At 40.0% G+C, this 14,347-nt stretch overlaps 1 protein-coding gene across 1 annotated transcript in view; it reads left to right on the top strand.

The window, feature by feature from the left end:
- The first annotated feature begins 361 nt into the window (after positions 1 to 361).
- The window catches only part of LOC116709426 (mitochondrial peptide methionine sulfoxide reductase), a 49,939-nt gene continuing 35,953 nt past the window's right edge, over positions 362 to 14,347 (top strand). Inside the window, 3 exon segments of the mRNA XM_075074308.1 lie at positions 362 to 606; positions 10,949 to 11,023; positions 11,158 to 11,277. Coding sequence (XP_074930409.1) covers positions 414 to 606; positions 10,949 to 11,023; positions 11,158 to 11,277 — 388 coding nt within the window. The 5' untranslated portion in view covers positions 362 to 413.

Genomic DNA, 14,347 nt, shown 5'->3' with positions numbered 1-14,347 from the left:
GTGCTACTTTTACTTGGGGACAGATTTTGGCTACTCTAACCACTTCTGCTGGTTTCTAATGAAAACATCCAATTACCAAAACTTGCACAGACCATTAAGACTGGTATTTTATACATCTATACTTTAACCTGCTCCACCAAACGCACCTCCCACAAAACGGGAGCAGATAATTGGTGAGTGCTCATTTGCATGCTGAATGTGGTGGATATTTATTTAAATTTAATTTCGTTCCCGCACACGGTGCTCTGCAGGCTTTTGTGCCAAAGTCATATTAACCCCTTGACTAGTTAATATGCATCGCACGACGTGGCCCACGTGCCATGAATATTCATACATGATGGCCGTTTTTTTTTTTTTTTTCTCCCTTTCCGGTATCGCTCCCTCCCGTCCTCGCCGTTTAACGTAAGTCCGTGATGGAGGCCGTTATGAAACCTTCCCGGCAGGCTCCGCCGTACTCGGGCTGGTTTCCACAAACACTCAGAAAGTGCGCAGGGCTGCTGCTGGTGTACGTGTCGCTGCTCGCCGCTGACAGAATGACAGATAAGACCGAGCTGCCGAGCAGAGAGCGGGCTCTGAAGGGAAGGGAGGAGAGAATGGTCGTAGCAGGTAAATTGCAGAGTAACGTAAGTTTATAAAAGTTTATCAAAATTGCGGAGTTGGATTTTCTTCTGGAGCCTCGTCTGCTGAAACTATAAAGCTTTGTTATGTAACGTAGAAAAAAAAAAGACCCACACACACATTGACTGTAGAAGAACCGAGGTTCAAAATAATGCAAGATAACAACTTTATATATTTTTTTTCATTCAGAACTTTATAATATTTTTATGCATACCTAAATAACAATGGAAAGCTCAGCTTATTCATTTGCAGCAACAGATGGGCATGACATCATGAACTGAAACGACTTTAATAACCAACTCACTGGATATAAATTAGGTTAACCAACATTCTCCAAATACAAAATCCTAAATAGAATACGCAGCTCAGGCATAACATTATGACCGCCTACTGCACTAGTGTGTTACGCAGGCCTACAGGCAGATGGTCAATTAGATTTAGATCTGGGGAATTTGGAGGCAAATGCAACTCTTCAAAACTCCTCTAAGGCATTTTTGGCTTTGTGGCATAGTGCATTATCCTGCTGAAAGGAGCTACATCCATCCATGCAGGGTCTTGAAGCGCCGGGTCCTATCCAGCCTGTACAGATTTCCAGTCCATCATAGAAAAACACAGACAAACAGGACAAACAACAGTAAAAGCACAATAAGGTAAATTTTGAGTGTCATATTAACCTAACATATATACTTTTGAACACTGGGAGGAAGTCAAGCCATCCTCCCAAAAGATGTCCAGCTGCCATGTGTTTCCCAGGTAAACAATTCATGCACGCCCAACAATCTACTTCACGTAAAAGAACCAAGCCACCTTCTTCCATTGCTTCATTGGTCAAAGGTTTTAAGATGCTTTGATCCAAGTGTCTAGTCATCACAATTTGGTCCTTGCTAAACTCAAACAATCTCTTCTAACACACTAAACTTTCAGGACAATTGTCACTTCTAGTATATCCCACCCATTAGCAGATGGCATGTAGAGGTTTTCATATCAGTGGTCATAATGTTATGCCTGAATGGTGGTGTATATTGCTTGTCAGGGGAAGCTAGAAATGCAGTAGTTTTCTTATTTAGAAAAGTTGTGAAATGTCAGTTTTTATGGGTTAGCCTGCCCTGATATAGTGGCTCAAAGGTTCAAAACATTAAAAAACCTCAACATTTCTAAAACATCCCATCAAAACAAGATATCCAAAGGTGGAAGCAGCTGAAAATAATATTTCCTAAAATGTATTAGACAACAGTTCCTCAAAACAATCGAGGTCAGACTCCTGATGACTGTCCAATTCAGTGGAATATGATCATCATAAAAACACAGAAAAACATTTAGTTGTACTCTGTACGAACAGATTCAGCCAAATTTCATGGTTATTCTTTTCATAAAGGTTAAAGAAACATCCAGAGTAATGATCCAAATGAATCAGTTAAAGACAAATCATAACTGAGGATCGCTAATTTCAAGTTCAGTGAATACCGTTAGTTTTCTAGTTAAAATTGCTGTTTTTAATGTTCTATTATTAAAAAAGTACCTGTGTTCATGAATATATAAAAAAACGTGTATTCTGGAAACAAAAAGTGAACTGAAGCTACATTGATTTGATCAGCTTTCACCCTCTGCTGATGAACTTGAAAAAACAGCATATTTCAGTTTAAAGTTCTTTAAATCGAATGCTTCACTGAACAACACTGACAGTATAGTCAGTATCAGATCTCTTCAACAATAAACCCAGCATTGCAGTTGAATAACAAGGATGTGATTACATATTAACAGAAGATTAAACTTTGTTACACTTACTGCTACCTCTCTGTGTAGATATAAAACAGTTTGGATGCAAGCAATCACAAATAAGACTTTTTTAGTTTTGTGCAGGTGAGTTTAAAACACAAACTGGTGCATGATTGTGATGTGAAAATAGTACATGTTTTTAACATGTTTTACAAATGAAAGTCTAAGAAGTGTGGCATTCATCAGTATTCTGGCCTCTTTATTCTGATAAGCCTAAATAAAATAACATCCAATTTACTTATGGGTAATTTAACCTCAGTATAATTCAGGTGTTCTGTGTGATAAGTCAGTGATCAGGTTGTCAAAAAGTTTGGTTGTCACCTGACCAAATGTGGAAAGGTATGCTTTGTGATACTTCTGTTGAATATCTATCTTAGAATATGAGTAGCTGTAAAGTGTGTCCTGAAATTAAATTGGGTGATGTTGATTCACACATCTTTCAATCAACGGTAACTTCTAAAATTCTTGTCCAAAGTTAACCTTGGCAACCAACATGTATTGTAAAGTCTTTTGAACCATTGTAACTTTTTGAGATCTAATCTTTGGACACTGATAAACTCTTTTTTAGTGGTTGTAAGAGCCTACTGGGTTGTTTGCTGTTAGTAGTTGCTGTCAACAGTTTTATTACTTGGCTCATCGCACTGTGACACTTTCATTCACCTGCTTGGGTTTCTCTTATGAAACAGGATGGCCGGTTATGAGAAACATTATGCAATCTGAGTCGGCTGCTTGCATTTGTCACCCGTTCAGACACTTGCGTCCGCTAAGTGCATTGTGGGAGCCAGGCGTGAGTGCATAGGAGGAAGAGGTACTACAGCATCCAGGGGCCCATCTGGGCATTATGCGCATGAAGGCTCCACCCCGTCGTAAGTTGCCTCTCCGTCTGTCGAAGCAGCTCGGAGACACGGCATGGCAGAAATCTGTTCCTCCCCTTTCACCATGGGGGTGGCAGTTTAGATGAGGATGGGTTTTTTGTCTCCAGTGTGTGTGTGCGTGTGTGTGTGTGTGTGTGTAGTATCTCTGTGGTCCTCCAAGCAGTAATGATTTAAGGAGTGTCTTCACATGTGCCCAGTTCAGTCCCAGCCCTGTGGACCTGAGAGCGGACACCATTTAATTCCTCTCTGCATCGAACAGGACTCGTTTTCAGATTAACCTTTTGCCCTTGCACCCTGATAAAGTTACTCCTTGTCCCTGGTTCTGTTTCCTGTTGCCCTGCATTCCCTGCCTCACTGTGGTCTGTGTGATGTAGTCTGTGACCTTGGCAAGAATTATCCAATGACAGATTGCTACATGGTAGGGGCACAGTAGCTATTATTTTGAGTCAGGGCAGGATAGACTGCCAATATTTCTTCTAAACAGGATGGGGTGGGGGAGGCAAGCTGACTGAAATCAATTTCTGCTATGTGTTTCGCTGTAACTGTTATATACAGATTCATGGCAATGATATATTGCCAGTATTGTTTCACAGCTCTCTCTAGATGCCCTTTCTGTTTTTTATTCAGTTTGTGAGGAATGACAAAGTGGTGATGCAAGTTTACAAGATAGGCAAATGTGAGCCAAATAAAAAAGGAGGGTTTCCTAAAATGTAAGTTAGTCTTTTCCTTTTTGTACTGATATTGATATTGGAAAACCTCATTCAATCAAAAATATAGGTGAGTAAAAACATCACATAGATTTAACAATAGATGACAGAGAGCAAAAAATTCTAACTCTATACACAGAAATGGAGAATACGCTTTGTGACCTATAGTTGGGACTTCAATTTACAGCTCTGGTCAGAAGTTCATCCATCTTATTCCATTCACTTTCTGCAATCTGTTATGTGAAATATGTCTTTACATTATGTGGTCAACCCCATGCTTGGAAGTTGGTACAATGTTTTTAGGTTAAAGGCCTCACCATGACTCCTTCAGGAACACTTTCTCTTCTTTGTCTTATCTTGAAGTCAAAAGTTGAACTTAATTGTGTTGATTCTTTGATACTTTGTCTTTTAGTTTCTATACTTGCTGTAACATCAGTTGCCCATTTGGGACACAAATAAATCTGAATCTGAATGAATGTGAATCTGATTTTGGAGCTGGTACTTTTCAGTCCGTGTTGATGTTAAAAGCTGGCTTTGATTTGGACAGAGACACTGCTGTTCTAGTTATTTCCTGTTCAGGTTTTAGTCACTTGAGTCTTGGTGGCTCCAAGCGTCAAACCAGTCAAGCCACTGGGAATTCCAACTGGACAATCCCTCCAAACACACATTGATTCTTGGAAATCTCCTTTCTGTTCTAAATAACTATAGGCTCATCGCCAAGCTACTTGTCCAGGCCAAACTTCTCAATTTCCTTGTTAGTGATCAATTAATGGGGCTTTTAATTAACAACCAGGTTGTATATGACTTCCAGTCTGGGTTTAGAAAAAGGAAACATAGAGCAGTAACAGAAGCTCCTAAAGATATTAATAATTTTATCCATTATATTAACACACACTGAGCTGCCCTCTCTGTTGACCTCTCTACGGCTTATAGGACCACTCATTGCAAATGCATAATTTACCAGATCTGTCCACAGAAACTGTTCACTGGTTGGACCATTATTTGGCAGACAGAGCACATTGTGTACTAATGGTAATTCAGCTAGATACCTGCAGTGGTGTTCTTGGGGCTCCCATCTTTGGATGTCTGTGACTCCGATCTCATCGGAGTCACAGACATCCAATGACAGACATCCAATGTCACACTGCTTCCTTATAAACCTTATGAATACAAGTGATACACTGTGATACATTGCCCTGTGGTTGGCACTAAATACATCTTTTAGTTAGGCCTGTCACGATAGCAAATTTTGCTGAGCGATTAATTGTCTCAAAAAATTATTGCGATAAACGATAATATTGTCTGAAGACCTTTTTACACTGATTTAATGGAAATGACGTAATAATGCATGTGATTTCCTACCAAAGATAAATACACTTTATTTTCAAAAGAATATTTAACACTGCAACTGATAAACAAAACAACCAAAAACAAAATGGATTCTCAGTCTCCATTAACAAAAAATGTACTTGATAAAAACTAAACATAAAGCCAAAGTGGAAATAAATACTGCATTCAACCTAAAGACTGCAGATTATGAAGTGTGTATACTATGTTGCCCTTCAGTAATAATTAGATTTAAATAGAGAAGATGGGCACATCGACTACTTGATGCAATAGTTCACACTACATGATTTTTTGCTCCTATTTTTCCCCTTACAACAATCTTAAAACGTTGGTCTTTCTAAGATTGTGTGGTGTGTTACGGTAGATCCTCGTTGCCGCTCCGATCTAAATCAGGGGTTTTTCCCAGACTGGGATCTTAACGCAGCCTGTTGAAAGTGACAGGCAGCCAATCAGAAAGCGCGGATTCTCCTCGTGTTTTCTGAGGGGAAATTACGTCGGGGAATCCCAAACAGCTGACACAGCGCAACCCGAAGTCCAGCCGACGTGGAAACAACATTAATGTTTATTCAACATGCAAAGAATATAGAAATGACAAGAGGAGGAGTTGGAGCGAAATTGCTACCGCAGTTGATAAACCCGGTAACTTTTCAGCTGTTCTTCGTTAACGTGACGTAAATATGTTCTAATGATTTTCATTCAGTCAGGACTTTACTCTGACACTAGCCACATGCATTGCAGGTAGATTGTAGTAAAGCATTGATTAATGCCTGGTTTTAAAATTAGTTCACTGAACTTGCAGCCATTATTTTGTGCCCATTGTTGGACACCACACGGCAGGAACGAACCCGATCGAACCGTTATACCTAGGATTTCTGTCGGCTAATGTGTGATCTGTCAGGTTTTAAAAATGGGCCGACAATCGGCTGACAGCTCTAAAATCGTGTAGTGTGCGCTGGGCTTTACACTAAGGAAATGAGGAAGGGAGGAGTCAGTGGAGAGCACCGGAGTTGAGCCTTTTTTCATTCGGTGTCATTAACAGAAAGAGAAAAAGGCCGAAGAGACGATAATGCCGATAATTGAAATGACGTCGATAGTTTTAATTTATCGTACGATTAATCGATTTATCGTTTATCGCGACAGGCCTACTTTTAGTTACTATTGTGGGCTTTTCAGTGACATTGCTGTTTTATATATGCATGTTGTTGTTTGTCGCTGTGGTTTCTTGGTTCTTGTTTTTCTCTATTTCTGCAGGTGTTTACACAGATTCCTAGTATATTTTCTTGTCTTCTCTCAATTTGTCTCCCTAGGCTTGTCATAATAGATTTTACCGCACAATAAGTTGTCCCAGTAGTTATTGCAATAAATGATATTATTGTTTTGAGACCATTTTCAAGTAATTTATTGATAATAGCATAATAATGCAAGTTTGCTCGTCTCCCAGAAAAATAAACTAGATTTTTTTTAAACACTTAAAACTGGAACTAGAAAATATTTTAAATATCCAAAATAAAACACACAACAACAAAAAAAGAAAGAAAAAATAGGGAATAAAAACCACACACAACATAAACAATAATTAAAACTGATTATGTCTCTGTAAATGAAATTGCCCTAACATATTAACCATCAGGGTAGAAATTATTGACCTCAGTTTCAATTTATAATGTGATAAATTTATTAACTGCTTATTGCGACAGACTTACTTCTACCTCTCCTCTATTTTTATTTCCTGATTTTCTATTTATGTTTTACCTAACCTCTTTCCCCTTCTTTTCCGTATTTGTGTCCATTGGATTTGAAATGAACCCAAATCAATTTCTAATAATATAATATATTAGGGCTGGGTTATAATACAATAACGATATCAATATCAATTGTCACATGATCAATATTAGTAGAAAATATGTCAGGTAGAAAGACCTAATAAATGTAGCGAAATCTGTAATGCTTCACATGTGAAATAAATCTGTTGGGTTTCTCACTTAGTACTAAGTCATTTCTGGTTGCTACACTGCTGAACAGGACATGTAAAAAAAAAAAAACTGCAAAAAGATCATTCCTTGGATGTGGAGGATCGGCCGATTTGCATCATGGAAATCTGTACGATGCTGCTATCATGTCAATATGAATCAAAATCTCTTTGCCACTAATAATTTAGGCAAAAGAGGGCTCAGTCAGATACAAGCAAGGTGTACCTAATAAAGTGGCCAGAGCGTGTATGTTTAAGTGTTTCACAAAGTTCTCTGGGTTGTTGAAGGCCGCTCTCATTAGTTCCTTAATTTACCTCTTTGTGTTGTGTAAAAACAGATTTCAGTCTCCCCCCGTCTTTCCGCCCCCCTTTCCCCACTCTTTTCTCGTCCCTTCCCTTCCTCCCATCCAGCAGAGGGTAGTTGGCACCAGTATAAAGCATCAGCCTCCTCCGACGACTCGTGCCTGACTCCTTGCCAACCTGTGCGCAACTAGAAAGAGGAATGGCAAGAGGGAGGGAAGGGAAAGAGAAAGAGAGGATTTTTGGAAGGAAACAAGCCGAGCGGTCTGGAAATCAACCCAACGTCACCAGTTTGGCATGCTGGGATGGTACCTCTCCCCTGTCTCTATGTGAGGAGGCAGCAGCGCTTGGACTTCAGTTGTGCGGGTGAGAAACACAGAACCATAGGTTGAATCGGAAAGTATCAAAGGCTAAAAAAAAATTCACCACAAGACTTCAAACTGGGTGTTTGTTTTCCGCTGAGCACCAGATTGTTGTGCCCCTGAACAGTAGTCACCTTGATTCAAGCAGAATGGTAGGGCGTCCGGTCCAATGTTTTGGTTCTGATCCAGCCGCCTACAGCAGCTAGGCTTAAAGCAACAAAAGGTGACCAAAGGATTTTGCTTCATTCCTTACATGGCGTACACTGTGATCTGCACTTTCCAGATATCTGCAAAAACAAAGGTGTGCTAAAGAACTTAAGCCTGGATCCCAGTCCAAAACAGGAAAAAAACCTTTTCATGAGTCCTTTCCACATTTTCAGCCTGTTAACTTCTTTTGTAAACCCAGGCAATCCCCCTCCCCGCTTGTTTTTTATCGTCTTCTTTTCTTTCTTTTGCTGGCATAGTAAGGCAGCGTAGTGAGGGTATTCAGCCGGGTTCTTTCTCGATGCGTGTGTGTAAGATGGGGTAATTCTTGCAGAGTGGGGTGTGAGAAGGAGGGTGTGTTTGACTGGGCACAATGAAAAGTGCTAGCCTGGCACCAAGTGGATCCTCTGCCAGCTCCTCCACAGGAAAAAAAAAAAAAACAACAGCGGTTGATGCACCAACAGTTGTGCTGCAGATTGCATGCAAGTCAGCATGCAAGTGACTGTCAGAGCAAAGTGGTATTAGGAAGTGAGTGTGAAGTAAAGATGGAGAGCAGCTGAAACACTGCGGATATCATGTCAACAGGTTCTTAGCTAACTTGCCTTTTCTTTATTGTATATTTTCTCGTTTGTGTTTGTTTTCTCGGGGTTCTCACTTACATGAAGTGCTTCGTCTCTTTATAAGGTGTCTGAAGGTTTGGTTGTCTGAAAGCCAGGGGAGTCTTTCGCTTCCTCACCGGAACTTTAATATGTTGCTTCTAACTGGCGATTTACTTCTTTTTATCGTTTTGGCAGGCAGATATCTCCTCCTGCGACCATTCTTTCCTTTCCTCCTACTCCTTTATCTCACACTTAACTCCCTCTCACTCTCTCATTTTACCTCTCGAAGTCATTTGGCAACTCCAGGGGGTGATATCTAGGAGACGGAGAAAATGTTAGAAGACCATTTCTTCTGTTCTTCCACCGTCTGAAGTCGTCCAATGAGACAGAGAAGATTTAGCATGTCCGTCACATGGATGTGCTTTGATTCTGCAGCCGACTGTGCTTGTGAGCGTGACCTGGCAGCGCCAAACAACCTCCTGCTAAAAATAAAAAAATAAAAACACAGAATTGCCGCTCAATAGGAGTCCACGATGCGGCTGCCTGGGGGCATCCAGGCCTCCGTGACATTTTAGTCCTTCATGTGTCTGCAATCTGTTACTGCACAGAAAACCAAACGATTTTGTGAAATATCAAAAAATGCCCCAATACAACAAGACTTGTATTATCTGTTCAAGCGTTTTTTCTTCAAAAGCCCTTATCTTTAGAGTCCCAGCATGGGAAAACATTTTCTTGTCAGTGCTTCAGTGTGGTCTGTCTTTATCGTAATCTCCTTTAAGTCTGAAGCAACTGCAGGTAGCTAATGGTCTTTGGCCTTTTGTCACAGCTAAGGATCATCCCAGGCCTATCTAGGAAATGAACTATTCTGTCTGTATCAGATTAGTGATTATTAGTATTCAGGTCAGTGTCACACATAACGTAACTTAATCGGACAATAAGCGATCACCTCATGGAACTTGGAGTAAGCATCCATTACCGATATATAGCTAAGCTCTTAGTGTACGCTGTGGCCTGTTTATCTGGAGACGACTATTAGTGGTTGCAATACAAACCAGCCTTGCTGAGTGGAGATTTGCACGCTAAGTCACCTCAGTCTTCTTAAACCTTAATCCTCCTGACATATCTGAGGGCTACACACACAGACACGCACACACACCTCTCGTTTATTTCTCTAAATTCAGGCTGCACTGTTTCTACACTCTATTTATAGTTCAATATTTTCACTGTGATCAAGAAGCGGTTGAGATAGGACTACTCCATATAGCTGAAGAACGTATCAGTTGATATTGATAATTATTGATGAGTTTTTTTGTTTTAAATATTTGAATTAGTATAAAACTTATGGCAGTGACCTTTGCTCTTTTATCCACAGTTTACACTCAACATTATTAAGCATTTATGAGGCACAGTGGCAAAAGCGTAAACTGCTGCTGTGCAAGTTGCTCAACAAGTTGTTGCTAGGTAACCAGAGGGTGAGTGAGTTAGTTGATGCTACCAACCTTGCCTTGGATGCTACAACCCCTGCAGGAAAGGCTTTCAGCAACCTACATCCTTCAGAATGCTGTGTAGTTCTGGGTCAGAGTTCAGTGAATATTTTCTATACTGAATATTGAATATTCTATTAGACCTATTACCTGTTGATATTGATCACGTGTGTCGATATAATGTAAATCCTGGTGCCTTTCAAATATATTAATCGAACTTTACCACATTTTGAACAACAATAAACTTGAACTCATTTTTGTGGGATTATTGTGAAATGAAATGAAATCCCGAATAAAATCCTGAAAAGTGTGGTGTGCATTTGTACTTTATCCTCCTGAGTCAACATGTTGCACAACCACCTTTTGTTACAGTTACATCTGCAGATCAGGTGACACAATGGGGACACCTTGTTGTCTGAACTTTGACTGGACATTTGAGACATCTGAGTAATAAAAGCTGAACAATAATACCTTAAATGTGTGTAGTTGTATAAAGAGAGAACAGCAGGGAGAATCAGAGGGACAATCAAAGCTGTGTAATCTCTTAAATATCTCCTCGTAGCTCTGATCCGTCAGGATGTTGTTAAATGAGAGCCAGCTGAGGCCGACTCGACGCTGCTTTCAGGCTCTTTAACACACTGATAGTCACACTGTTTCATTTTACTGTTATGATCCCATAACACATTTTCCACTGTTTTACCTCACAGACAAGCATGCCGTTAACGGGAATCCCACTGTGGAGCCTTTTCCAGGAGGCATGGAAACCGATCATGTTTGGTGAGGTGGCACAGTCATCCGTTTATAAAGCCTGAAACTTCACTGCATTCATGAAATCTCTGTGTGACGCAGTGCAAAAAGGCCTAACTGTGCCTTGGTGTGTGTGTGTGTGGGCGTGTGTGTGTGTGTGTGTGTGCAGGAATGGGCTGTTTCTGGGGAGCTGAGAAGCTGTTCTGGCGGCTTCCAGGAGTCTTCTCCACCCAGGTGGGCTTTGCCGGGGGCTTCACACCCAACCCGACCTACAATGAAGTCTGCACAGGTATTGCACATTTTTTACTGGTATTTACACCTCCCACTCTCTGATTCCCGCTAACAGATCCTTCTACCTTCCTGCGAGGAAGTGAAACAGGTTGGCAGAATGTTTGACGCTGCAAGTGTCAAGGTTAAAGAGAATTTAAAGAAAAAAGGAAGCGGATGCAGAGGAAGATTGTTTTAAATAAAGCTCTCTCGTCTTGGTTCTTCCCTACATCCGCAGTCAACTACTCAGAATGCACTGCTCCAGATGGGCTGCACCCCCCCAACATCCCCACCCCCACATGACCTACTTGTGAGGATTTTGCTCTCTGCTATGCTGTATTGCGGTGTTTTTTTAGTAACAGAGGTTTCTGCGTCGAAGGCGCCATACATGGGCTTCTTTCCCACAGAATGTGATTTGCAGAAACAGATTCTGTTCTTGTTGATTGTAATGTTAAGAAAATTCCCGTTATGTTATTGTAGCAGTCAAATGGATTCGTAGGAAGGTGATGCATATTGAAAATGAAGATGATCAGCTGTTCGTTTGGGACTTTATGAGGAGGGGGGCAGCTTTGAGTCGAGGTGCAGACACAGGGGCATGAAGAGCACCGACAGGATGCTCTGTCACACGGTTTATACCAGCAGCCTCCCCTGTTGCTGCTTCTCTCAGCTTCTTAGAAGCACGATGGTCATCTGTGGAGGAAAATGGAGAAGGATGAGTAAAACGACGAGAATAAGTGCTCAAGCGGAATAAACTTTTTAAGGGAGGATTAAAAAAAAGCGTGAGAAAAAAAGCAGTGGTCCTGTCCATCGACTCAGAGAGTGCAGGCGTCGCTCCAGTGGCCATGACGGAGCAGAACACTGCGACGGCACATGGCCGAGGAGCTGTCAGCGCCGCCGTGGCAGGACAGACTGACTGAGAGGGCTGATGGAACTGTCAGACGAAACGGGAAAGAAGAGGCAGACAGGTGGATGGCCTGACTGACAGAAACAGGGGAGGATGGAGAGCAGTCAGAAATTCCCGTTGTAGAAGGAGGAGCATCTTATTATCAATCAGCATAATTTACCTCATTTATAGCACAAGCACAGTCTAATGCGCCAGACAATTGCAACGCAGAATGCAAAGCTGTGGATGGAAAAATGGTATTTACGAAGAACCTGGGTAAAATGATTGAACCAATAATACGACTTCCTGCCGTCTATTGAAACTGTTCTGTACTCTGCAATGAGCTCAAAGGCCCTTCTGGCATTTCTTTTTCTGCAAATCATTCAGAAGAGACACAAAACATGGTTGATGCCGCGCAGGTCAGGACCTAAATCTCTTACATTTACAGTTTGAAAAAAACACGAATCCTCATTTAGTTATGGAGAAAAAGGTTTCATGAACGAAGTTACATCTTCAATGATTACCAAAGTAATAAATTAAGATATATTTGAAGGCCCGCTGTTTAGAACAGCATAAGGTAAGGTAAAGTTACCATCTCTATTATAAGATGTTGCCTAAAATATGAAGCAGAATGTTTTTGTTGGAGATTGCTGTCTGAATTAACTGGGATTTGTTTTAGCTCATTTCCAGCTCAGTCTCTGGTGTTATTAATACTTTGGCTTTTTTATTTGTGAATGCATAAATAGCATTTTTATTTTATTAATTTTTGCTATGCTACATTGAAATATACTTGCTACATTATACATATATTTCAATTTTACTCTATACAGTGACAATTCCCAACAGGTGTTATCTCAAGGCACTTAAAAAGAAGGAAAAGATCCAATTTAGTAAAATCAATTCAATTATATAGTCACATTCACATTAAATTAAACACATTCCTTTTAATTAAATATATTCTAATTCAGTTCTTGCTAAAATACAATGCAGTCAAGTTCAGGTTATTATGCCAGCTGTAAAAAATATCTTTCCAAGGATGGTTGATTAAAATACTAATATAATTCATGACTTCAAGCAAAAAACTTAGTTCACATTTTATTTTGTGGGATGCAATCAATGACATGTTTTATTGTAAAGAAATAATTAACTTTTTGAGGGGGAGGAAAAATAATTATATAAATGCGTACAACACAAAAAGTGTTTTAAAAATAATGTAAGGGTGTGCACACTGTACAAACACATTATTGCATTATTATTTTCCAATTTATTTTTCCTTTTTTAAACGATTTGTTTGTTTTGCATTTCAGTTGTAAAGGATTATTGTCACATATGACTTTTTACATGTTTTTTGTTTACATTACAAAAACCTGATACAAAAATACAAAAAAACAATATTAGGAGCCAGTGTACTTCAGGATGTGTGAACATGACACTTTATCAGTACATCTTTGAACAAATGTAAAAGCTCTACTCTTAATTTTACTCGTTTTAATTGGTGTCCAGAGTTGCATTGCTTGTTTTCAGTGGCAGAGGAGTTAAACAGGCTGGCTTGTTGATTCTTTAGCTGACGGGTGACTGGTCCTTCAGCAGAACTTTAAAGCTCTGGCAGCTTTACTGGTCCTGATCTTTCCCAGCCTTTTTACCCTCTACATGTGGAACAAGCTTTGAGAGTCGTGGCACATGGTCACCTTTTCCTGAGAAGATCTTGTTTGTTCCAAATGAAATTGTTGCTTTTTTATGGCTAAAGTCTCTGCAGCTGCTACTAGCCCATACAGTTTGTTGCTGACAGTTTATAAGCATAAATACTCATTAACTGTCATTTCAGTATAAAACATATGTAAATGCTTCCAATAGATATTTCTATTATTGGTTGGCAGGCAACTGTTTAGGATTTTTTTCTTTCTAAGATGATCATATGCAAATCATATTTCACAAAATTTTGTTTTGTATATGAACTCAGTCATCTCCTGTAACCTACATTGTGTCCCTGTACATAGGTCTAAATTTATATTACCTCTACAGTGCTGCAGGATTTTAGATGATGCCTCATTTACTAATAAAATATGTCTATGTTAAAAAATGTAAAACACCTTTTCTGTTATAAACGTGCACAGATGCACATGCAGAACATATGAGACCTAAAGCAGCCTTCAGTTAGAGAGTGCCTGCAGGCATTTCGCTGAGGCTTCAGTATCCTGGCAGCTGCAAA

Source organism: Xiphophorus hellerii, chromosome 19 (assembly GCF_003331165.1).
Source record: "Xiphophorus hellerii strain 12219 chromosome 19, Xiphophorus_hellerii-4.1, whole genome shotgun sequence".
NCBI classification, from domain to species: domain Eukaryota; kingdom Metazoa; phylum Chordata; class Actinopteri; order Cyprinodontiformes; family Poeciliidae; genus Xiphophorus; species Xiphophorus hellerii.
The sequence above is the reverse complement of the archived record's forward strand: the minus strand, read 5'-3'. Positions and strand labels throughout refer to the sequence as shown.